Source organism: Aythya fuligula, chromosome 3 (assembly GCF_009819795.1).
Source record: "Aythya fuligula isolate bAytFul2 chromosome 3, bAytFul2.pri, whole genome shotgun sequence".
In the NCBI taxonomy this organism is placed as follows: Eukaryota; Metazoa; Chordata; class Aves; order Anseriformes; family Anatidae; genus Aythya; species Aythya fuligula.
The window spans coordinates 28,728,108-28,755,191 of record NC_045561.1 but is presented as its reverse complement, the minus strand read 5'-3'; the positions used below and the strand labels follow the sequence as shown (position 1 = coordinate 28,755,191).

Here is a 27,084-nt window from a genome sequence, read left to right as displayed (position 1 = left end):
AATGCATGTGTGTTTCATGTCACCTAAGACTAGCCTGCCTGTGGAAAGGACACATGACTGTGCAATCCGATGGCATTAGTTTTGGCAGTATGCAGAGCTGGCCCACAGCCCATAGGATAGGCTTGTTTTGTCTGGCGTAAATACAGTGAGGAATTCTCATTCTCGGGGTTTGCTCCACTGCTGGGTAATGCAGCTAAAAGTTAAGTTCTCCCTAAGGATGACAGTGCTCCTGCCTTCCCTTTGTGATCATTAATCAGCCCAAGGAGGGATAATGCCAACGCTCTGCACGGGATGGGGTAACACAGCTGCGTGCTAAGCTCTCTCTAGAAAGAGAAAGGGAGGCAAGAAGGAGTTAACACAGCAAGCAGAAGGCAGACCAGTCTGTGGACGGATCTCACTAATATAAGCAACAAAAAAATGTGCACACTTGGAAAGGCCCAATGACAGACAGTATGACATATGGTGATTATTCATTTGCTATACACGCTGCTGGTTTTGCATATCTGTATGGCTATAACATAATCTCCTCCCTTCAACCAAGGATTTTGAGAATTCAGGTGTAGGATACGACTACAGAACACTATTATGTCTTGCAAACACACGTAAAAAGAGGTTTTGCTCCTATTTTAAATCAGTATTTTACACTGCAGAGATGCACAGCCCTGTGCATCCCTCCCATGGAGCTACCTTTTCTCTGCTGATCTAAAACAATTCACATTGTTTATGGCTATTACGTCTGCGTGTATGTAAAAATAGTCTACTATTGTGGATTATTTATTTTTATTGCTGTTGTGCTTAAATACCTTAGTGAAGAATTAAGCTCTAAGGAGGGGTTATCTGTCACACAGTTATGCAACATATGTAACATGCATACATATTCTAATTCAGATCTAAACCAACCCATCTATCACCCCAGTGGGAACTGTGAAGACTTGAGTCTCCCATCTATACTAACTGAACTACACCCATTACTAGATACCAGGGGGTGAGATAATGCCAGTAATGCTCTTGTGATAACGCCAGTATTTCATGAGGCACTAAAACTATGAGTCAAGTGAGAATAAGAACGCTAATCATTATTTAAAACCAAGAAGAAACTTTGCAGTCCTTGGGTAAAACAGAAAGGATTGAAAATACACTCTCAGTATGTCCAAAAGGCTTAAACCACAAAGAGATAAAACACAAAGTTTACTACTTGCTGTTTAAAATCTCATGATTCACAACTTTTGGGGATGTGAATCATGATTCCTAGATGCTTGCAGCTGGAAACAGGGAGCAGGCAGACAGAGTCTGTTCCCTCCTCCCTCCATTTTCCCATTCCTGGAGGGAATTGCTCTGCAGTTCCTGGATGGATGTAGCCATTGCCTTTAAGGCTGAAAGAATGTATTGAAGCTAGTTTGTCCCCTCTTCCCCCATCATCTGTCATACAAAAATCAGAGTCACTTTTACACAGACAACAATTTGAAAAATAGGCCCTTCCTCCCCCCAGCCAAATAAATAAATAAATAAATAGATAGATAGATAAATAAATAAATAAAAAGGGCTTCTGAGACTTTCTAGTGGTTACCCAGGAAATACATGGACCAGTTACTCATTCCTGCTAAACCTCTAAACCTGAGAAGATCTGGAGTTACTCTTGGCTTGCCCAGCTCAGGAATTTATGTCTTGGCAGCAATTAATAAGTAGCGATTAATGCTTCCTACAACATTGCTAATGCAAGTGCTATAAATAATGTTTATAAAGAGATAAACAGCCATATTAATGGCCTACAGCTATTTGTGCAGTACTGTAAATATTTTATCTTGTTGTTTTACAAAAAAGAGATCACACTTTTTTTTTTTTTTTTTTTTAAATGAGGTGAATTTCTGTTTGCACTGAATGCTTTCACTTTTTATTGCAAACACAAGCCCCTGCTCAACATCAGTTATACCAGAGGTACAAATATTTAGGCCAGGAGAGCAGATGGCCCTGCAGCTGCAGGTCATAAAGTTCTTGCATGTTTTAAAGTAAACACTTTCAAGTCTATAAACTTTGTGCTCTGGGTAGTTCTTGAATTTGAACCATCTCAATGGCTCAAAAAAATCACATTGCTTGTTTTAGTGTAAAATTAAGACTGGATTCACCTGCATGCCACAAATGGGGTCCTCACATAGGTAGACGCCTGGGGACTGGCCATCCTGCAAGCTTCCTGTAGCCACTTCAGACAACAAGTCTCTAAGATTTTCTTCTTTCCCCCACACTTCCACTGCAGAAATTCGGACTGAGAAGCGGGCTCCTGTCTTCTCTTTGCGTTCATTAATCAACTTGAAGAGCCAGGAGATGGCACAAGGGATTATGCCAAGGTTTTGCATGGAATCATCCTTGCCAATCATGGTGTATGACTTCCCTGTCAGGAATGGGGAGGTGGAGAAAAAATAACAATGTCATTTCCAGGACCTTCACAGCCTTCTGCTAAGTGATATTATCCTTTATCAGCCTCATGAAATCAACTTCTTCACAACCAAAAGGACAGCCAGAAAAGGGAGATAGGCAGGCAGGCAGACAAATAATACATGGAAAATGGAGAGCATTTAAAACCAACAGATGAAATCTTGAGACCCTTTCAAGAATTGTAACCTCATGTATTCCTCTGACATTCCCCATTCCCCAGGCAAGGGTCTGCAGGTCCCTATCACACAACACTGCAGACAGTACCATGGGTGAATAGCGAGGTGAATTGAGCAGAGCAGGAATACCATGGTTTATGAAATTCCCTGCTCTAGATACTGTGAGTGCGATATATACTTTGTATACCATATTACTTCAAAGCACTACGTTACGTGTCACACACTGGGACTGGCATTGACATAACCCTGGTCCCAGGATCACAGAGATGTAACTTTATACAGAGAACAAAAGAAAAACAAAACAAACAAAACAAACAAACAAACAAACAAAAAACAGGTACACGTGGTCATTTGGTGCAGAATTGGGTCCACAAGAATAAATATTTTATATGGACCTAAAGCTTCCCCTACTTTACTATTATTTTATTCTGCACTTATAATTCTGGCTTGTCTCTCCTGTAAAAGTTTGTTGAACAAGAACAAGCATCAAGTTCTATCTTGTGCTGTTTTAGGTGTCAGTATATAGAGACAAGTTTTCTAAATTTTCAAGCCAAAGTATAAAGGTATACATAATTTTTGGCAAGTACTTGTGGTTTCTTTGCCTTGTTTTATTCCGTATGTTGAATCTATGTGAAAGAAGACCCGTGATATTTTTAAGCACATGTCAGTGGCAGTGTCTGTGTGTGTCCACAGTTGGCAGAATGGTGATGCAACTGCAGAGACTCAACTTGTGCTCCAGTAGAGCTGCAACTAAGCCATCTCTCTGAAGGACACGTAGCACTTGTGAGTCACCAGCATCTGACAGCTTTCTTTTCCACTTGTCATCTAGTGTTTGGCAGGTCACACAGGATTAAATATCCAAGTGTTCATCCCACTGTTACTCCTGTATGGTCCAGAGGGGTCCTGTGGTTAGTTGGACAAATGGCCCTGCTCTATTTATTGTACCAGAGCTGGTGGGTGGTACTGCAGCTTTTGTTGTATTCTCCAGCTTTTGTTGCCTTTAAATTGGGATAATCATAGCCTGATACAGTTTGATCTTCCTTATCACTTGAAAAATTGAATTATCCTTTTCAGTTTTGTGTGTTTATCTGTTTCTTCGGGACAGTAAAAAATAGAGATCATTGCACCCATTCACAACAAACCCCCCTTCATTAAAGAGATATTATTTTCAAAATACATCTCAATAAACATGAACAAAAAATATGATTGCTCATAAAATCCAGTTATTTCAAAAGAAAAGTTTGTTAATGATAATGATTCTCCTTTTTATTGTCTTTCTGTGAACACCTAAAATGCTGTTGATGTAAAGAGTGAGTTTTAATCCACTGGTAATATTCAGTTAACCATTAGAATAGGATTTCTTGGAGACAGAACAGGGAACAGTAATTAAAGAATCGTCTAATCTGGGAATAGAATAGAAAGCGTATGATGTGAGTGCCCAGTCACTGCACTTGAACAGTGTCACCACAAACACAGAGTACTTGAGTGGATACTCTCAGCTTGATAGAAGTGGTGTTTTGGCAAAGAGTCTCCAATACTAGGCACATTTGTAAAACTATCGATCCCTATTGGATCATTCATTAACAATTGAGGAGAATACTAACAGTTGCTGTAGTGCTCAGGGGACTGAATAAAGCAAGAACTCAAAAACAACCTCTGCTTCAAAGAGCACGTTGTCCATCATTTAGACAGTATGCAGAGTTGAGAGATGTGTTAATGAAAGGTGAAGGTGTAGTATAAGGCCACGCATGTAGTGTACTACTTTCAAATACAATTACTATGCACAGAAAAATGACGGTTTGTTTTCCCTAACCTCAAGCATTAACAACCTTTGGTTACAAATATTCATTTTGCTGTTCAAATAGGGAAATTTAGCAATACCAACCAAGTTTTGCATGGCCAAAGCAGAACACGCAGCCATCTGCACCATTGACCACTGACTGGATCACTTCAGCCACAGTCCCAGCACATACTTCAGCCTGTAACAGGTATTAAAGAAAAAAAAAAAAAAGAGAGAGAGAGAGAAAGAAATTAAAGAAAATTATCAACAATAATAGGAAAATCAACGGAGTACTTTCAGTATAAGTAGTCATAAGGTCAACAGTGCTCCAGACAGCATGCTAAATTATCAAAAAGTCTAATCTTGCTTGTTTCATTTGTGTGACCAATACTATTGATGGTAATGACATTGTTTGTGTAAGCACAAGAAACAAAATTTTTGCTCTCTCAAGGAAGTTTCATTTGCTGACTATCAACAACTGGCATGATGTTAAACAAAATACACATACTATGAAGGGGTTGTGGTTGATTTGATAGATCTGTCTCTTAAGGAGTCATAAAAATATTTTTTTGTGGGTGAAAAGGAAATACTGAGAAATTTTAACAGGTTCTGTTATTTCCCCAATTACGGACTGAATTAATTTCCACTAGCAGGTGGGTAAGGAATGTAGGGGGGTAAAACAGAATGTTTGGTATTACTTAGGTGACATTTCTTAATTTTTCTCTATTTTATTATGAGTCTTCCTAGCGTTTAGCAGCAGTAGACTCCATCCTGACAACAGCAGAAGTATGTTAAGAAGTACAACACACAAATTTACCCAGGGCATTCTTAGAGTTAAGGTTCAGACTCTCTGGTCTACTTTGCTCTTTTACTGTCTTCCTCATGGCATTTGTATAACAGTTCACCAAACCAAAGCCTAATAAAAATGAGAAATCTGATTATATACTTATGATTGGAGATCTGTGGATTAAAATCTCCAACCTTCTACTGTAAATTGTACAGTAAAACAGTGTACAAATAATCCTTGACTTCTTAATGAATAGAGAATTGTATTAGAGAACTGGCTTTCTGATCAGATCGCTGTATACACCAAATAATCCGTTTAAAATATACAAAAATTGTTGATATGGAGGATTTGCATTCTAGGCACCATTTAGCATATTTATTGCATGTATAATTTTAGGACCAATTGTTTACAGTAAAGAATAAAGAAAGCACACAATCATTTAGATATGATTTAATAAATTGATTTCACTATTGATAACACTGATGGATCAAATTTGACTCTGGTCTAACTCTATTGAAAGTACTGCTGTTGCAGCTGAAATCCATCTGGCTCTGGTGCGTTCTATTGTTAGATAACTGTTCTGATCAGACTTTGCCTACCTGTGATGCATCTTGGGGAAAAACTGCATCGAAAGCAAACATCTTGGGTGGAACCTGGTTGCCCCTTTTCTGAAAAGCATTCTGACCTCCACAGGTCGCTGGGTCATACAGTGTGATTTGCTTCTTACGGGGATCGACTTTTAAGAAAGAGCTGGACTCAGATGTGTCTCTGGCAAGCGTGGAAGAAATGCGCACCATCACTTTGACCTGTCAACAAACACAAAAAGATGACCACATTTGATGAGACTGTTGGATGCACTAGACTCTTATATGTTGAATGAACTTTCCAAAACACTCGACCCAAGCCACTCGATTCACTTTGCTGTAGCTCCATGGAAGTCAGTGAAGACACGGGAATGATTATAGATAGAACTTGGTCTACAATGCACATTGCACAAAGCCAGAACTTGTCTCTGTCTACTTCAACAAGCACCTCATGTAGTTAGAATTACAAGCTACCTCATGGTGTTTTAGTGCCCGTGTTACTCAAGTACAACGATGAAGTATTACATCACCTTGTCTTACTCTCGGTATAAATTGAAAAGTAACTGTACCCTAGTGGCCCAATTAAGAAAGCTGAAACGTAATCTAGGCTGCTAAACTATCAGAACTACTGCGGTTTCTACACAGTAGTGTGATCAATAAGACAAGCACATAAAAGCCAGATCTGTAATTTACACCTTTCTGATTCTATCCAAATGCAAAAAGATGAACTGCTCACATCTAAGTGTCATCATCAAAGAGTTGTGAAAATAGCCCTGTTTTAATGGTCAGATTTTGAAATCATCGTCAAGGGAGTGAAATGTAATAAGTGATAAAAGATTTGTTAAAACATGTTAGTTCATAACTCATTAAATGGCTACATAAGACGTTATTTCTAGACAAAAATACATCTTCATGGATTTAATGAGATTATACTGCATCATTAGCCCACTTGGTAGGCCACTTGGTAGATGTAAATAATACAGTTGATAATCGGTCTTGTTTTGGTTCTCCCCATAAATTCACTACCTGCAGACAAATCAGTTCCTGAACTTTACAGGGCAAACCTCACCTCTCTGCCAGCTTTTGCCTTCTAGCCACACATTCATTTACTTTGTCCTAGGGCAGACTGACTTTCATGCCAACCAGAACTTTTATCTAATTGTTTCGTTCTAACTATATCTCCGTTGTATTAAAACCCATGCATGGTTGGCATGCAAGTCACCATGAAGAGGCACTTCAGCACAGGGTGGGCACTCAGCCACTGCTGGGATGGCAGAAACACACTGGGAGGTATTGTAGCCCCAAAAGTCAGGCCAGGCTGTGGCTCCTGTCAGCCTCGTTGAGACTGGTGCTTTTCGTATGTAGACCTCATTTCATGCTTGCCCAAACTCATCCCACATGTAAATAAGTCATCTGGTTTGAGAGGTCAAATCTGGGAAAATTCATTTTTTTAAACAACTCCTCTGAAGACAACAGAATGAGATCAGAAATCAATCAAGATTGTTCAGTATTTTTGTAATGTTGTCTCTATATGCTTGTGAGTCAAATTGGTAATGTGAATCCAAATTTAAACCAGGAAAACAACTTGTAACTAGATGAAAATGGTCAAGAGTCTGATTTCAGTTTTACATGGTTAGTTGAGGGGAAAGAGGAAGAATGCAGCTTGGGTGTGCATGGGTTCTCTTTTCAACCACTCAGCTCAGCAGTTATGAAACCTAACACCTAACTGAAAAAAGCCACTTCCAGCGTTTTGCCCAAGGCATTAATTTAATTAGCAGAGCTAATTTCTACTGAGGACAAAGACCATCAACACCCCCAGACAGTTGTAATGAACTGCCCCTGGTTTATTTCAGCCCTAGTTGTCCTGGCAGCTCAGAAGAGAGGCACTCGTCAAGTAACCACAGAGGGGAGGGAGGGCAACACTGAGTCCTGGAGGAGAAAAAAGAAGACATATAATCATAGAATACCCTGAGTTGGAAGGGATTCACAAGGATCATCAAGTCCAAGTCCTGGCTCCACACAGGACCACCGAAAACTCAAACCATGTGTCTGAGAGCATTGTCTAAATGCTTCTTGAACTCCTGCATATCAGTGCCGTGACCACTGCCCTGGGGAGCCTGTCCCAGTGCCCGACCCCCCTCTGGGTGCAGACCCTTTCCCTAACCCCCAGCCTGACCCTCCCCTGTCCCAGCTCCATGCCGTTCCCTCGGGTCCTGTCGCTGTCCCCAGAGAGCAGAGCTCAGCGCCTGCCCCTCCGCTCCCCTCGTGAGGAAGCTGCTGGCCACCATGAAGTCAGCTTTATTAGTCTTCACCTATTTTCAATTTTACATTAGCTGTGTTTTTCTATTGTATCCTATTTTAAAACAGATATCACTTTGTAAAAATATTAGACTGATCTGTTAGAAACTCAATTAACTGCTGTTCTTCAACTAAATCAAATAAAATACTCTACTTTACAAATCTACTTCCCTGTAAGTTTATGTGCACCTTTGGCTGCTGTGAGTCCATATCCTTCAGATCCTTGATCATTATGTGCAAAGGAGAGCTAATTGAATACCCCAAGGGTAAGTTTGTTGTTTGTTTTGTTTTGTTTTTTTTTTAGAAGGAAAATAGGTTAAATCTAACAACCTTACATATACAGGTATGAATACATTCTTTCTGGCCTCAAACTGTATGGACGCTTCATTTCAACCTCTACCAGTTTTGTACCAGTATAACATCACCAGCTTTGGGCCCTGATTTAAACCTCTTTACACAAAATCAGACTACTACCTGTCACTTCTTACTAAAGTAATACTGCAAATCCTCCTTACTTCCAACAGCTATAGTGATAGAAGCTCAAGCATCAGTTTTGTCTTTCCCTGGAGTAAAAGATCAATTTAACTGAAATCCTAAAAATTTAGTAGCATCAGATAAAACGAATGAACCACTATAAAAAGGAGCTCATCTCAAAAGTCCCAGGAGATGTCTAATGACATAAACTTTCTGACCATTCGGCTCCTCAGCTCTAGCAAATACAGACAATTCACAAGAAAAATACGCTATTGCCATGAACCTCTGATTTCCTGTGCTTTGGGGAGTTTTATTTTCAGATCTAATTTTTCCTGTGTGTGAGGGCAGAGGAATACTGCAAGGACTATACGTGGGTATCCTGATAACTGAGCCACTTCTTATTCTGAAGACAGTTTGTTTACAGCTGGTATGAAGAGGTCTGTGCACCTGGGCCTCTAAGGACTGGCAGTTGCCGTTAGGTAGGCACTCTATTAGTAAATATTATTATGCATGTAACTTAAACCCAAGGATTCATGCAAAATGTTTCCCAATAGCAGTTAGGATGACAGTAAATCAACTAAGCTACAGCAGTACAAACGATGGGAGAAGACAGCCATTTCACAGTCTTTCAGGCGATTTATAACTGGGGGATAGCAGGGGGAGGTTTGGAGTCCGTGCTGACCCCTGCAATCTTGGCCATGGGGGAGGCAGTGCGAGAAGAGGAGAATGTAATTCAGCCAGCTATGGGGATAGCACAGGAACTTAATGGACTTAAAAGACTTCGGTTCAATTTAAGGAACAGACAGGTTGAAGATCACAGTGACGCTCTGGGGAAGGCAGAAGTACAGTATGGTTAATTTGAAACTAACTGAACAGTGAAGTTTAAGAACTCTATTACTTTATGCTTGCAATTTATATTTAAATAAACTGTAAATTGAACTTCTTCTTAAGAAGAAAGCAGGTTTTCTGCTTCACTTCCTATGTGTCATTACTGCTTTAGTCCAATGCTACAATTCTCCACTAATCTCTTGTAATTGAAGGGTTTAAGAGATACCACTTGTGATTAATGGGACCACTCTGTCTGCCAGAAATTCTTATTTGAATCCCAGTGATCGGGTCTTGGCAGCGCCCAGCCTTAGACGCACCTCTGACTGTTTCTACAGGGAGAGATGAAAGCCCTCTCTTGAGACATGGGCTGCTGGTAAAACAAACAACTGGGGTCTAATTTTGATCTAAGTTTACACTCCTGCAAATCTGGCTGAACTCAGCAAGAATTACCCTAGCTTAAGAGTGGAGAGAGAGAATAAAAGAAAAGGTCACTTGTTCTGCATCATTACTGTGCCTCTTCTAGGACATAAATTCACTTCTTAATTCTGCTCATGCCGGAAACATTTGTTAATGTATTTTCTCCTGTGAGATCACAGGATCTGATTTGACAACTACTAAATCCAACAGGACTCCCATTTACTTCTCCGGACATCAGTTCCTACCTGGGAGGAACTGTTCTGTTCTTGAATGAGTTTTACAGTCATGTACTTCCACAGTATTATGCCTGATACACGATGGCATAAATAAAAGCAAAATTGGATCTGTACTGCTTAGATTTCCTCAACATGGTTTCTTTATATTTCTTGTATACATATTTATATTTAATTTCTGTGCATAATTATATGAACTATTTTTTAAAAATGCATAGATGTATAGGTGTTTTCTGAATTTATATATAACCATATATATGCTTTTTTTTCATAATTTTATCTCTATGTGGTAAATATGGGCATTAAGTAGTCACTGTTCATTCATGGGTACTACTCAGTAGCATCAAGGGAACATTGCTGTAATATCACAATGCTTTTGTACCATAAAAATAAACACAGACCTTTTAATTGCTTCCATTGCAATTTCAGCTGCCTGAACCATATTCCTTTGTTTTCTCCTTTTTTACCTAGTGTATCCCTACAAATACATCAACTATTTCTTGAAGATGGCATTTGCTAATTGCAGGATTTTTTTCCTGGTAAACTCAATTTGTGACCTGCCATGGACCTTTTGTTATGTTCTTCCTCTGCAGAGAAGGACAAAGGTTCAGCAAGCTCTGCAGATTTGAACAACTGGTGCCACTGGAAAAAAAAAAAAAAAAAAAAGAGAAAAAACTGAGTGCAGCCCCAGCCACTGACACTCCCATGTCTCCTGTGCCTGCAGGGGTCTGTCTGGAGGACCGGCAGTGAAGTGAGTGTGGAAGAGGGGAGAGGTAAGCTCTGTCAAATCCATACCAAAGAAGAATAACTACAAGCAGAGGCTGGAATGAGGCAATGGGGATATTATCACTTCCTTCTACTCTTGCCTGTAAGATTTCATTTGGGGTTCATTTATCTAATTACTGCAGGGATAGGGCTAGACAGCTGTTGCTTTGGGCACTGTGCTTGCCTTTATGAGCTGCCTTTCTCATCAATCATTTGAGCAGCTTCTGCTGGACGTGTGCTGGGTAGTGGTGGGAGGCAGGAGCTGTGATGCACTCATGGGCGAGACGGGCCAACCGGGGCTATTGAGCTGTATTAGCACTCCATCAATGTAATGGCAATCACTGGCTGCAGGAACAGCCTTATTGGAGGTTAATGAAGAGTGGGTTTTGTAATTTCTCACTGTTACAGTTGTAAATAATGGTGGCAGGCATGCATTTTTGTTGTAGTCAGCCACAAAACACTACAGCACAGGAAAATCTATGGCATCCCAAGTGCTTAAGCACATACATGCTTTTGCATGATGGATGTAAAGCTAGAAACCTTTCTACAGTGCCCAGAGAATAGAGAAACAGTCTCTTAAGTATTTTCAAGGGTCTTTCCTACAGATTATGAGACAATTAAATGATAGTGCTAAAATGAAATTTGGAAAGTTAAGATAAACAGAGCAAGAATGAGACAAATAAAGATTTGTATGGGTGGACAGTGTTTTAATAGAAGTCTGCTGGTCACATTTGGCAAAAAGCTAGGGTAAATTATGCTGATTTATATTGGTCAGGAAAGCATGTGTACATGGGCCTCATTCTCCTTCCTCCCTTTCTGTTCTCACAAAGGTAATTCTTGTAGGCATCAGTGCCTCACTTCAGCAGAAATTAGAAAACAATCAGGCCAGATCACTCACATTCAGTGTGGGAAGGGCTGTCACTATCACCACAAGCAAAAAAATACTACTCTGGAAAAGCAATGAAAACAATTGGGAAAAAAATCATTGGGCTCACAGGTCTTTTTTTTTTTTTTTAACAACCGTCCCTCTGTTTCTTTCTTGTGCCATTGCTAAAACTAGTAAGGAAACATTTCCTTTACTAGCTCATCAAGCCTATCCTGCACAGCAGCAGAACTAATTTGCACTTCCAGCAATAAAGGGGAGTAGTTTACATGCGCTGTAACCAAACACCAATGATATTGTTCTTATCTTAAGAACTTGCCCTTATCAGGGTTGTATCTTTTTGTTGATTACCTGATGTAACTTTATTAATGAACTCAGTAAAATCTGGTGTGAAATACGTTCAGGTCACAGGGCATGGCTCAGTGACCTCTGTCTTGTTTGTGTCAGCAGTAGCTTTGAGTTTTGTCCCTGTAATTTGGTACGGCTGAAAGACAGTGCTGAGCACCTACACCATCTGAAACCAGCATGTACATCCATCCCAGCAGCCCAGTTACTCAGCTCCCACACTGCTACTTCAGCATTTGCTAGATAACACAGAGCATTGCAAATTTGTTCTCTTCTTAAAAGAAAAAAAAAAGGGCATAAGGATCACCCTGTCATGGAAACAAGCCTTCCCTAAATTTCCCCTCATGCCAAAGACATTCTGTGTTCCTTGTTTTCCTTTTGTTTGTTTCTGATCTCTTTGAGGGAAGTCTGCATTTCAGACCTGCACAGCTGGGGCAATCTGTGTGTTGCCTCAAGCAGGAGGAGGATTTTTCCCAGCTTCTGACACTTTCCACATGCATCCACAGAACCGTATCTGCAGCTATGATGCAGCCAACAATAGACTAACTGAGCTCACGTGTGGGGATGAAATTTCACCTTTTTTTGGAGAATATCTATAAGTGGCACTGTTACAGATACTTTCGTAAGAACTGAAAAACATAGAAAAGCCTTCAGTGGTCCCAGCATGAACAAGACAGGATCAGCTGGCAAATCATCTTCCCTGCAGTGGATCTGCAGATACATAACCATGCGCCCACTGGTAAAGTACACAGATACCTTCCTTAAGCCTCTAGCATACTACTACTGACAAAAATTTGCACTGACCCTCTCACTCTAATAAGAGTTTATTTTTTTCTGAGCTGAGAAGCAAGTACAGATGTCTGCCATGAATTTCAAGTGCTCCTCATTTCCTTGGCATCAGATCTCTTTACCTTTCAAAATCAAACCAATATTTTGCTTCACTTCAGTGACCTTTTAGAGTACAGCTTTCCATCCCTTTCCCCCTTCCTTTTCTCATCTTAATGCAACCACTTCACAAGGGTCTTCAGATAGGGAATACTTGTCTAGCAATGAAACATGTCAAAACCTGTCTTCTGGCACAAAATGGCCCGCATATTTTCCTGTAACTTTCATTCTCTGACCTATGGTGTACTAAGGTGGTTCTTTGCCTGTGCTGATTTTTCAATCACTGTTTGGGAGAGTGGTCTACCAGCCCAACATCACGCCAGGGACCTTCTTATCAATGCAGGAGTATAGATGATTGAGTGCCAGTGCCCGGGGAATGTTTCCTGGTGCTGTTTAATTGACATTATGATCCTAGCCACAGAACACTGTACAGCTTGGCCAAACTATCCCTCGTTTTAAGTTTAATACAAGAAACTCAGGTAGTACAGCACTGGCTCCCCACGCAAGCAATATGCCAAATGTTGCTCTGTTCATATTCCAACACAGCTTGGCATCTGCAGATCATACAGAGAAATCAACAAAGCCCAGCAAGCACATCTCTGACACCAGTAAGGCGAGTCTCCCTTAAGCAACTCCTTTCCTCCCTCTCGTGATCAATGACAAGGCTGCCTACACGGGGTTATGATCAGCCTCCAGGGCAGGAAGGAGCAGGCAGCACCACATTACCTGGCTCCTTCTCATAGGCTATGCTCATATCCCACTACAGTGCAGAAAGACTAAAGGGATTTTTGCTTCACCCACCCAAAGTTCCCTCTTAGAAACCTTCCCTTCCAGCATACCAGAGCTGTACTGATGTGGTTGCTGAAATGACTGGTGTGGATAGAAAGCAGTCGCAATATCAACAGTAGCAGTGTCTCAGACATGCTCATTGGTAATTAGTACTTCTACGAGTTTCAGTTTCCTTTTTTGTGAAGCTATGGGAATGGTGCACACGATGTGGCTTGGTAAGTGTAAGCCAGCAGGTCATCTCACGCCTAATTAGAGAGAGGGTAGCATCGAGGGCTTCGCGTTATACATTCTCAGGAGAGCAGGAGCTCCCAGATGAACAAGGCTCTCTGTTTTTTGTCTCAGGAAACAAGAATCTCGGTGGAAAGAATGCAGATAAAAGACAAAGTTTCTCTTATGCGTGCCTTTGAGACGTCTTTTCAGTGCTAGGGAGACAAAGTATATACAGGTATTGCACAGAAGATGTATAATCACAATTGTAAGCTTTTTCATTATTTATAAAGATGATCTCCATGACTGCATACAAAAGAAGATTCCCCAGTCTGCACATAACATTGTATGGCATAGCACCATAAATAATGAGTAGCAATGCAATCAAATAAGAAGGATTTACATTATTTAAACCAAGCTGGAAGAGGTGAAAAATTACAATTTAATGTATATAAGTGTGGAAAAAGATGTGTAGAGCTTTGGAGTGGCAGTTGGTAATGACAGCCAGTAAATAAAAGGGACAGTTCATGGTACTTACTAGGAAAAAGATCTGGGAATTCATAGGGAAAAAAAAGAAGCCCAAAGAAAGAAAGGGGCTGGCATTGCTAAAGAGTCCACATAAATGGAAGGAGATACAGTCATCATATTAAATGAGATATCTAATACGCATTTGAATATTCAGAGAAGAAATACGGTCTCCAGAAGGGGAGCATAACCACCCTCCAGTGCTGTATGTGGCATGAAACATCCAGTAGAGATTTCAAGGATTAGAGTTAGATGCTTTAGCAAGAAATTTAATATAGTATAATGTCAGTGTTATCAACAATAATTCCTTATTTACCTGGAAGCATATGAGATCTGAATTTGACCCTTTTTAGGAACATCCATGAACAAAAGGAAAAAAAAGGAGGAAATGATAAAACCAAGGTTCTGTATCTAAGCAAGGAAATTATTTATATGGTTAGTAAACCTTCCATCCGAAGATCCTGCAGGGGTTTGCAAAAGCTTCTGACAGGATTACGACCTATTTACAGTTATGCTCATTTTCCAACTGAAGAAATAAAGTATAAGAATAAATGAATCATCCAAGGTCCCAGGAAATGCTTGTTTTACCTAAACAGACTACCTGAATTCTAGTTCTTCCTCTTCCTATGGTGTAATTGTAATATTTCCAAGGGCATAAATATAATATTAAATCTACCTTTTCTTTCATGTTATATCACATTTAACACTACCTGCATGCTTCTACTTTGGCAGTGGTACAGGGAAGTACAACAGCTACACAGCCTTAGCAGACAGCCACTTAGAATTAATGAGATCCATTTGTAATGATATATATTATCTATAATTAAAAATACATTTGTTGAGACTTAAAAGAAGTATGTGGAATGAATTTTTATGGTGGGCTTGATTCCGCATGCCTCTGAAATAAACAGGATTATTTACTGCGCTTGGGACAAGAAAACAAAAGGCTTTAAAAGCTGAATCTAAAGGTTCACATAAATCTGTAATATCCCATCTCCAAAAGGGACCAACCCTGTGAGCCTCCCACGCTGGTGGGCTGTGCTGACATCCCACTGGTCCCCTCATGGCTGTGGCTTGACAATACCTGCCTGGCTCACTGTGCCAACATGGTCCGTTTCCTTCACCCTCTGTCCTCCGAGACAGGGGAGAGCCACAGGCCCTGATGATCCAGCTTGTAGCCTGAACCAAATCTTACCAGCCTCTCTAAGCTTTTAGCACCCACAGCATCTTCTGGCAAGGATTCCCATGCCTTATATACATTTCTCATAAATAACATCTTCCTTTTTTTTTTTTTTTTTTTTTTTTTTTTTAAAGAGTCTGCTACCTGCTTACTTTATTTGATGCTGCCCAGTTCTTTAAATCCAAAGAAACAGCTGTCTTAAGCTCTCTGGGTCCCTATGAGTTGCACAGCACTCCTCATGTTTCCCCCCAGCCGCCCATGATGTAAGCAAAGCCTTAGTTGATTCTCATTACGTCCTCCATATCTCCTACTGCTCCTGATGCTCTTCTCTGTATCTCTTCCAGCGCCACTCTGTCCCTTTTGACGTGGTGCACAACACTCATGGTGCAAACGTTCAATAGATTTCTTAATAATAAAGCAGCATACAGAGTCTTTTTACTTTGTGCTTTATGCCTTTCTTAACTAGTTCTAACATCCAGTTGCTTTCCAACCAGTATAGATCATGAAGCCGAAATTTGCAGTAGCCACTAGAAGGCACTATAACCTGACTCTTGTCCCTGAAGGCAAGTAAAGCCAACAAAATTTCTCATGTCTGAGAAAATTTGTTCCTAATGACGAAGATCAGCAAACACAGCTTCTGGTGGCACAGAGATGCTCTTACTAACTCAGAAAAATCCAAAGACATATTATCTAAGTCCATGTTGCCACTGCAAATGATCTCTGTGTTGTACTCTACAGCATTGGTTCTTGGGCATGCATCTGACTACAGGAACAATGCAGTTCATCTCCACCACATCCTGTGTTCCCATGGGAAGAAACACAAGTATGCAGACAAGGAGGATGGTATGGTGTACCTAGCACTGATCCTGGTTTGTCTGATCACGGAACCACGACGTCAGGACTGTACATCTTTCCTCCTGGCACAGACACAGACAGTGCAGCACCCGGCTATAGCCAGCTGTCAGAAGCAACCGCAAAGAACCAGAAAATTCAACTTTGTTGAGCGCAGTAAATGTGCTTTTTGTACCAAGTGTAACTAGCTAAATGATACCAAACCAGAAAGGCAGACGAATAAATAGACAGAAAGAAAACTAAACAGGAATCCCCAGGGGAAAGCTAAATAGAAACAGTACTTTGACAAATGAAACTTGCCTCACATCACAGTGAGCAACTAACTTCTTACACCCATGGTTGTGGTTTATGGCATAGCATTACTACTGACCCTCAACCTTGATCAATTCAACTCCGTAGCATTGTTCAACCAAGAAACAGCCCACAAAGTACTCATCTGCTTGGTGCCGCTTACCACTAATGATTTCATCCACTGCTTGCAGCCTTGTTAAATGCCTTAATAAATAACGGCAGTGTTTGTGAATGGACTGGGTAACTATAAACACTTGCCCTGGAATTAATATCTACCACTTGCTAGTAGTCTTTGCATATGCTCTCAGACATAGTTCTGCAATCTTAATTCAGGCGAAACTCCCGTTGTTTTCAACTTTAACTGCCATTTCCTGACTTTTGCACACTTAACCATGCAACCTTAGCATTGCTTTAATGCTGATGTTCACCAGCAGAATAATTCATTATGTTGTGTGTAGCTTAGGGACTGTGTAATTCTTCCTAGCAAGTAGCAGCCTTTAATGAATGGCACCTGATCAATAATGCAGAATTCAACATTTGAGAATAAATAAAAATCCTTTTTCATGAGGGGTGTCTGTACAAAATGTCAAAACCATTTATCAAGGGTCCAGACTGATAGCCTGCAGCTGCTGTCCACAACAGCTATAAAAAAAGAACTTTGCTGAGACCTGCAAATATGTTTTTTGTGTTGAGTGTAATTAGCTTTTTCCATAACCAAAACACAAAATAAAGACTTATTGAGTATGAATGGAATGGTCATTACAAAAGCTGTTTTAAAGCAAACTTTGTCTTAATAGTACTTTGTCCCTAAGCCGCTAGTTATACAGGATGCAAAAAATGCATTTATATTTGGGTTTCAAAACCTCAGATTAATGAGGCAATCAGACAAACATTACAACAAAGAAAACGGTAGGAATTTTACCTCGTCCTGAAGCATGTATGGAAGGAGTAAGTAGTTTTAATTGTTAAGGAAAGCTTTCATTTTTCTTAGTAAATGATCTAATAGAGAAGCATATGGCAACTCCACCTCCTTTGCTGATAATTTACATCCAGCAGTAAACAGAGTAGCAACAGTTAAGGTACATAATCACCTATGACATATATGAGCAAGATGATGAAAACAGGAGTTTAATAAGTTTGCTGCAGTCCTGTATGGCTTAAAAAATTTTACTGTAGCTGCTAAAGCGATCCTGCCTCAGCAAATCCTAAACCCAGAGCGATCAGTTTTCTAGATATCTTATTTATTTGAGTAGCTAAGAGTGTAATCTCATTCTGGACTCTGTATCCAAGCAAGGCTCCCTCCATTGCACCTACTGCCAGGATGAGAATTATGTCAGCCATATAAGCTTCCTATCCACAGATCAGCAGCCTAGGAAGCCTTTGCCTTTAGCTAGCCTGAACTACACTGACAATTTGATTGCTCTCTTTTCTGATGCAGACAGAAAGAACAACCTGGCATTGGATAGGAACAAGTGGAAGACCTCGGTGAGGCTGAGCAGGCAACAATTACATGACTCTTGGATGTGGGAGACAGAGCTGTCTGCTTCATCTCCTCCACACTCATGAAATCCACTCCGGTCACCGTGATGCCACCATGAGTCACCATCGAGACCTGGCATTCTCAAAACTGAGATCACGCAGCAAAGGCCGCAGTGCCTCTGGCGGGCAGCAATTCCTGCAGAGACACTACATCACTGTTGTCACTAGCGGAGGTATCCTAGCTATTACACCGAGGAATTTGTTCTTAAATCCATCTCTTTAAAAAGCCCTTTTCCACCTACTACAGAAATGTCTATGGTAACACTGCTATTTGTCACAGGTGGCACTGCATGCCATACAGTGGCTATGAAAGTAGCAGTCAGTGCACAGGTTACACAAACGATTGAAGCAACTAGCCTTCTCTTGAGCAATAAAAGGATCTTCCACTTTAAGATAATTTATCCTCCATGCTTGTCACTACTGTAGCTTAGTATCAGGGAAGAAATGATCTTTGATGCCTTGTAACATTTTGTCACTCAGCACAAAATAGAAAGATTAATGAAGAAAAAAAAATACATATATATATATATATATATATATATATATCTTTTTAGAAGCATCTTCCCACAATATTTTAGAGCATAGGCAGAACAAATAAGCAAGGTAAAATATACCAGGAAGATAAAATGGAGAAGATACTACAACAAATAAAGCACAGTGGATTTTTTATGTGCAGCATAGAAGGAAGCTTGATGAAATATTCACACTCCAAATCTAAATGTGATCCTCAGTCAGCACCGTGTGGTAGACAAGGAGACAGCTCTACTGCCTGCCTGTCTGTTGAGGGATGGTTTTATACCACAAAACCTGAACAGGGTATGTCTTGATGTAAGAGAAGGGCAACGAAGCTGGTGAGGGGCCTGGAGAACAAGTCCTACGAGGAGCAGCTGAGGGAGCTGGGCTTGTTCAGCCTGGAGAAGAGGAAGCTCAGGGGCGACCTTATCGCTCTCTATAGGTACCTCAAGGGAGGCTGTAGCAAGGTGGGGGTTGGCCTGTTCTCCCACGTGCCTGGTGACAGGACGAGGGGGAATGGGCTTAAGTTGAGCCAGGGGAGTTTCAGGTTAGATGTTAGGAAGAACTTCTTCACTGAAAGGGTTGTTAGGCACTGGAACAGGCTGCCCAGGGAAGTGGTGGAGTCACCATCCCTGGAGGTCTTTAAAAGACGTTTAGATGTAGAGCTTAGGGAAATGGTTTAGTGGGGACTGTTAGCGTTAGGTCAGAGGTTGGACTCGATGATCTTGAGGTCTCTTCCAACCTAGAAAATTCTGTGATTCTGTATGATTCTGTAAGTGAGACTGCACGAGTACAGACTGATCATATACATCAGTATGAAATGTGAGAAGCACAGAAAGAGAGTGTGGCCAGGGTTGGGACAGGATCCAAAGGAGAGTCATGCCAACCACAACAATATTCAGATTTTTCACTGGTGGAGCCAAAGCCAAAACTTGGATCAACTTGGATTTTCCTCATTTCTTTCACTACACAAAATCCTTCCAAATAGTTCCAGGAATTGACAGTGTACCACATTTAGACAGAATGGACCAAAGATCGGTCCAGCTGGAAAGTCTCAGGTACAGTCACAGACATTAAGGCAAGTATTGTGGATTTCTAATTGGCCTTCTGAGGCACTCATCTTTATCCCTTGTCGTCCAGCACTATAGCTATACATTAGCCCTACATTTTTTAAAGACTGTCATCACAGCAACACTCATCTGGGAGGCAAACCATGCATCTCTGTGCTTATTTCTCTAATAGCTAAGTATTTTTCATTCTTACAAAGTATCTACACAAGGCAAAATTAAGATATAGATCTTCCTTTGGAAAGAATGCATCTCCACTTATGGTATATTTACATCTGGCTTTTGATTCAGATTATTTCCTAATGTAGATTCTAATAAATGGTAATCTATCATGGTTCATACACCACCTCGTCTATTCCACTACTCTTATTGTATTTCTGTTAAATGCTACATAACTTAACTGACTGCATGTGAATGCTCATTAGCTAATATTCAAAACAATCTAGAGTAAGAATATTGCATATAAACTCATCAATGTAAAGAAAATTCACTCTGTCATTAATTCCTACCAATTTGCCTACATGTTGCAAGAAACGTGTTCTCTGTCAAGATGCTTGAGGACATATCCCATTCATTGTGTACTAACAAGACAGAGCAGGGTGTATTTTCAATGCAGTGACTAACTCTGGATGTCCTCGGTAGTGCGGGATTCAGTAAACCTCTTAACATTATTTTAATTAAGCTGTTACAGTCCATCATGTCAAAACATAAAAATACAGATTATATAAAACTACATTAGGGGATCTCACAAAGCCCTGATTAATGACCTGATAGGTTGTAAAATGAATCCAAACTGTAAATTTATACTGAGGGCTTTTCTAAAATGTGAATTATTGACTTGACAGATTGTAATAACTCTTTCCAAACTATTCTGGTCTATGGTTCAAATCTTTTCTGTACAGCTCACTGACATGCACAGTGAGCCTAATTTAGTGTGTCTCTTACTGCATGAACATCCACAGACCGCAACATCCTCTAAAATGGATTCTGAAATATTGCAAGTGACCAGAGGGACAAAGGCGTGAGGAAGAAGATGTCATTTATCTATAATGACTTCCAGGTAACTCAGAATCCCTCCTGCTAGCTCACCTGGCGGAATAGTTTCTGCAATTAACGAGGCACACCAGTGCCTGAATATGATACATAGAATCTACTTTACGCATCAGCCTGCTTGGCTTTCCAGTGATTTCATTAGAAAAAGGTGGTTTATTTGCTGCTTCAGTATGCCATTATTTTCTACAGCCCTAACAGAACAGATGTTTCTAATACCTAGCAGACTACATTTAAACTGCTATTAACTGGAGCCTCAAAAAAACATTTGAGTCCTAACTTCTTATCTGGACATATTTTAATCACCTTTAAATACCTCTGTAGACTGGAACAAACCTCAGCTCATCAGGCTGGAAACCCTGGGCACTGCAGGGGAAGAATGCATTCTGGATTTACATGGTGCTCAGCCCCTACAGCCCGTTCAGACGAAACTCAAGCCATTCAGTTCTGCCAACTGACACTCACTGTTGCAAATATTTACAGAAGGCATTAAAATGTCATCTCCTCTCCTCGAGACAGTAGGGACAGTACACTCAAAGCCTATCTTGCCAAACCTCTTCAGTGTGGCATTTATTTCCCTGAACCTATAACTGCAAACTCAGATCAGCCAGCAAATTTTGTAAAATGCCTTATTTTTCTCTTGGTAAGAGAAGAACTCTCAATTATACTTTTTTTTTTTTTTTTACTTTTTTTTTTTCTTTATCTTGTTGCAACATAAGCAGTTGACGCTCTTTTGGTTACAAGAAATCACAAACATTTTAACTTGACAACTTTCAAATACATCTTTAAAAAAAATGAAGACTCGAACTTCTATTTTGTCATAACAGAGACTTTGACCAGAATACAGTTTTCTTTTGCATAGGAATAAAAATCCCCATGACTGAAATTTTCTGAGAAATGCTTACATTATTTTAGATGAATTCTAAATGTCTGTGTTGATAAAACAAAATACTTTCCTCTTACTGACTGTCAAAATACATTATCATGTGTAATGTAAAGTATATTTTCATAAACAGAAAGTTATTTTGAAATGAAAATTCTCCATACCTATGGACTACCGTAATCTCATATTTGTTTTGATCCAGAAAATAAATTAAATACAATTGGAAACAAACAAACAAAAAACAGCTATTTCTAGCTCAGTCATTGGTTCAAGTTTCAATCAATTCAGTCCATTTTTAGATATTCTGATCTGGTGATTACTGGGGAGTAGCATGACATGACAATGAGGAGCTAACCAGGAATATAGCTACAAGTACAAAGAATGACATGTTTAAGTTCATGCTGTAGTAGAACTAGACCTACTAACTGGACATGTATTAAGCACTTAAGTACTGAAAAAGTAAAGCAAATCCTAGCATAAAATTAAAAAAAAAAAAAAAATATTAAAATTTCACATCAGACTTCAAAAAAATGAGGAAAATAAGACTGAGCAAATTGGTGTCTCTAAAAAAAGTTCTAAGCACATAATTATATCTTTTTGAAGTAGTGTTAACATGTATTTCATAGAGCTAATCTACACTTCGTTACTCTCTCTAGAGATGCATACTCAAAGTCTACATATATCCAGCACATTTCCCCATTAGTAAAACCAATTTATCATCTTTGTATAAGACAACATGAGTTAAAGAAAAAATCCCCAAAATCCAACCTAAAAGACAATATATTTTTGTGCAGAAAACTTTGAATACGAGCAGGCATACATGGCACACTACCCAGAACCTGCATTTTCCGGAGTTTGAAAAGGAAGACAATCATGCTTTTCATTTATAAACCTAGAGAAATCTGAATTGTACAGCCTTTGCAAATAGTTCCTGCAAAATAATAAAAATGTAGTATGCAGAACTGCTGTAAAGAAAAATGTAAGGGTAGATATTTAAAATGCTTTTAAAATGTTTGATGATATTTGTGCACAGACAAGTGCACAATATAAAAGATGAAATCCTGGTCCCACTGACTTTATCCACATAGTATCTTTCAGGCAGGTTAGGTAATCATAGGATCTCATCAATCTAAGTCTTGAAGACTAACAGGATCTTTTCAGACTCAAGGAAAAGGTTCCACTAGACATAACAAACAAAAATACAAAAGGAACATCATGACCACAGTATCCCTCAAAAGTGGTTTCCTCTTACAACTCCTGCAAGAAGAAGTCAAACTCTTTGGAAAGAGTGCCTGGAGCTGGGGACTGAAAGTTTGACCTAGCCTGCAAGTCTCCTCCACCTCATCCACCATCTTTTTCCTCAGAACCACTGTCCCAAGGCTTGAACACAGCCAATTACTTTAACCTTGCTGATACCCTTGGAGAAAGGAAGGAAGAAAGTCCATGCCTGGCCAAGCACTTGGAACAACTTCTGCATCAATACAGCTGGTATGATAACTCCCCAAATGGGACAAAATCCCTATGCTGAAGCTCAGCTGCCCTCTGTACACTGGGAACTTTGCAGTTTTAATACTGGGGACTATAGTAGAAAGGTCTGTAAGTTTCAAGGCAATGAAGCTGGCTTTTCTAGTTCTAACTCTCCATGATAAATGGTTAAATAAAAAAATCACTTTGAATTCTCAAGCAGGGGAACTCTAGGAATGATAATACCAAGCACTTTCCTTCAATGTGCAGCACACTGCTGCATAAGGCTATTAAGGTATATGCTGTATAACTGGATTTATGCTTTTTTTTTTTATCTGGACGATGGTGTGACCTGAACAGGATTTGTTCTGCAGTTATGGTTCCACAGGGATGCTACGAACAATCAAACCACCTGCCAGATTGTGTCACCTAATTGTCCACAGGTGTAAGGAAAGAATCCTTCCTCCTCTTTTCCCTTACCCATGCAGCTGTAGTTTGAAACTTAGTTTAAAATGTGCATGAAATCACCAAGCAATGGTCTTCGATAGAGGCAGCAGGAGACTGGACTGTATGGACCACTGCTTTCATCTTTGCTAAATACACCCAGGCATGTAGATTAGTTTGTGTGGAACAATTTGATGTCCTTGGATCTCTACCTCATAGTACTCAATGCCTTCAAAAGCAGGGTTTCTCCTCCTTCGCTCCCTCCACTACATTATATATTCATATATAACTCAGTTCTTCAGGCCCTATTGCTATGATTCATTAGGTGTATGCTCTTAATTACTTTGCAAGATACTCTACTATCGTGAGGAGAAAAGATCGGCTCTTTGCCCTGAGCATTCAGCAATTGACAAATTCAACACTTAATCAGGCCAAATGCTACTCTCTCCTGATGAATTCTGAGGAATGAGATTTGTAAAAGTAAGGCATTGTGCAACATAGCCTCAAATTTCGAAATTAGCTCTTAAATTACTGAGCAAGTAAGTGCTAAGTAGTCCCAGAACCTGCAGAACCTTCCTTAAAATATCATTCAGGTTCACAGGGAAGGCATAGAAGTGCAGAACTGTAACTGCCAGGACCAAATGGCACAGTGGAAGTGTCCACACAACCACCAAAAATGCTGCACCTCATTGGTGGTATCTCTATCTATTCACCACAGACCCAGTCTGAACAATTTTCTTGCAATTGTCTATCAGCACTCTTCATTTCTCACCTGGAAAAGCTCCACAGCTATTCTACCCCTAAGCCTCTTCTGGCCAGAGATGGAAACCTGCCAAAACATGCAGGAATACTGTGAATGAGGTGTGCTAAAGAGTCCACTGGGACTACAAACTCATTTTTACACAAGGCCTGAGCATGGGTGTGAACCCAGATGTCTAGAGATAGACTATTGCATTAACTTACCATGCCATTTGTCTGCTTTCGCAACAAACTCATGCTGTATTTCATCGACAAGGCTGCACTTTGCTTCAGCCACACGGTGACAAAAGCAAGGCTGCAATACTAATTTGTTCTAAAAAAAAGTTCCACGTAGGCCATCTTTTGTACTGACAGATGATGCATCCTCTTCCACTGACACCACAGGGAACAGTCATCAGATGTCGAGAGGGATTTTCCAAATGCCTTCAGGGACCTAATTAGGCTGCCACTGAACCTGGTGATAAAATTCCTGTTGCCTTTAGAGGTATGGGTGCAGGGATAGACCCTTGCTGTGCTTTGCAAAAGCTTCTCTCTCATCCATGTGCTATGCCAGAGCTCAGGCTCTCTCCTCTATTTTGGACTTTGTCTGTATCCTGGTGCTGTGTGTCATCTGTTTTCTCAGTCTGATTTAGAGGACAGGATCATTGAATGAGCACTGAACAAACTGATGGCAAAGATAAAAACAACAACAATAACTGCCACTAAAGATCAATTTTTCAGTGCATGATGGAATGGAAATCTGTCCCATCTGAGACCTGTAGAGATTTTTAAAATACTGCTTTAAAAAACATGGAGACTGACTGTTGGTTAAGTATTCCTAGTTTAACACCCTTATTGTGACCAGCTGGGAAATATATTTATCGAGTGGATTCATTGCCATGAAATTAAAAAAGAATACATTTTTTTTTTTCAATTTGAGACCATGATAAATTCCTCTTTTTATTTTACTAGCTCTCTCACATTGTATTAACAGAACTTTATGAAGTGTTTGCCAGGCCAAAGGCTAATCTAATTACACAGACTTCTCTGGATCAGAACGGTTTGTTATAAACTATTACAGTGACTTGGCGTCTGTCTGTGGATGTGTGTGTCTACGCAAAATGATAAAATCAATGTTCTCTCCCCCAAGCTGTGAATCTCCAAAACCTTTATGTACAACCTTCTCAAAAGGTTCCAAATGTATTAAAAAAGGGGGGAAAAAAAAAGAAATTGAGTTTTTTTTCTAGTTTGAGTTCATCCAAGATGTTAATTTACACAGTAAAATTACTGTGCATCAACCAAACATTGCCCCCCCCCCCAAATAAAGCACTTTAAAATATTCATTATGTTCAACCATGTTCATCAACACAGAGATTTAGCTTCCTTTTCTCTCCTCACTATTCCTCCTTCCTCTGATTCTCAGCTGCTCAAACCATTAATGTTCTGTGACAGAGCCAATCCACAACTGATGCGGAAGACTGGTTTATGCACTGAAGGACCATCAGTAAATAACTGTTGAGGGAGGCAAGGGAAAACCTACATGGGTATAACGCACTTCTTGAGGGCGTAAAACATCTGTCAAGGGAGTCAAAAGCAGATGCCTGGTTAGATCCAGCTTTCTTCTGTTCCAGTGCATGAAATTCCACGTGCCAAGCTGTGTACCAGCCTCCGTGCGTGCGGGACAGCTGCACATCCCTTCGCATGGTGCAAGGGCCCAGAGCCAGCCCACAAAATGTGTACTGCCCCAGCCACACCTCTCCTCAGCCCAGCACACCAGGCACGGACAGTGAGCACATCAACCAGCAAGTCAGAAAGGAGGTTTCACTAGGCTTCAAAACCAGGAGATACAGACCTGACCACAGGGGAGCATGAGATGAGGTTCAGCTGCAGCCGGTCTCACACACACCTCATGAGACTTGGCAAGCTTGTGGAGATCTTAAGCCTCGTTGAAATTATTTGGCACGTCCTTGGCAGCACAACTATGTTAAGGTGCTACCTGACTAGCTGTAGATTCCTCCAAGGTGGGGAAAGTCTCTTGAATTGCTAAATAGGAGCAAGCCTGGTTTTCTGGGTATTACACCAGCCTCGAAAGGTTCAGTTAATCACACACACTAAAAATCCTAACCAATCAAAGCACCAACTATTTGAGTCAATTTTTTAAGGTTCTTGAGACCATATTAGGTAGTAGACACTAAACGAGCTCCCCAAACTTAACTAGAAAGCAGAGGCATTTCAGGCATCTGTGCTGATGGGCAGTTTTCTGCTTCGTTACAAGAAAATTTCAGCAAAGCTATTCAGGCACCAGTCTGCCTGTATTCTATTAAAGTATTATGACTGCTTTTCCTGTTCAGTCTCTCCTTCTCTCTCTCATCAACCCCTAAATGTTTTGCTTTAAATTTAATGACCGAAAGGGGCAGAAGAGAGCAAAGGTGACGTTACCAGAAAGGGAAGTGGTTACTGGTTGAAGATCACAATGTCATCTGGAGAAGGATGAAAGTGCAGAGACGGGCAGACAGCCTGCCTTCTACTCCTGCCACCTTTAATAACTTCCTTCTTCTTTTTTTGTTAAAACTTGAAACCATTCAATTCAGATGGCTGCTGCCAGTCTGTCTGCCTGTCAGCCCCGGAAAGCAGCTCCATTTCTGTATTTCTCTTCA

At 40.2% G+C, this 27,084-nt stretch overlaps 1 protein-coding gene across 1 annotated transcript in view; it reads right to left on the bottom strand.

Annotated features, from left to right (window-relative positions):
- Window positions 1-27,084, bottom strand: part of KIF26B (kinesin family member 26B) — a 263,040-nt gene that overhangs the window by 56,065 nt on the left and 179,891 nt on the right. The window contains exons 5-7 of the mRNA XM_032183779.1: window positions 5,773-5,979; window positions 4,492-4,585; window positions 2,124-2,386 (exon numbers count right to left, since the gene is read on the bottom strand). Of these exons, the coding sequence (XP_032039670.1) occupies window positions 2,124-2,386; window positions 4,492-4,585; window positions 5,773-5,979 (564 nt within the window). The remainder of the gene's footprint in view (window positions 1-2,123; window positions 2,387-4,491; window positions 4,586-5,772; window positions 5,980-27,084) is intronic.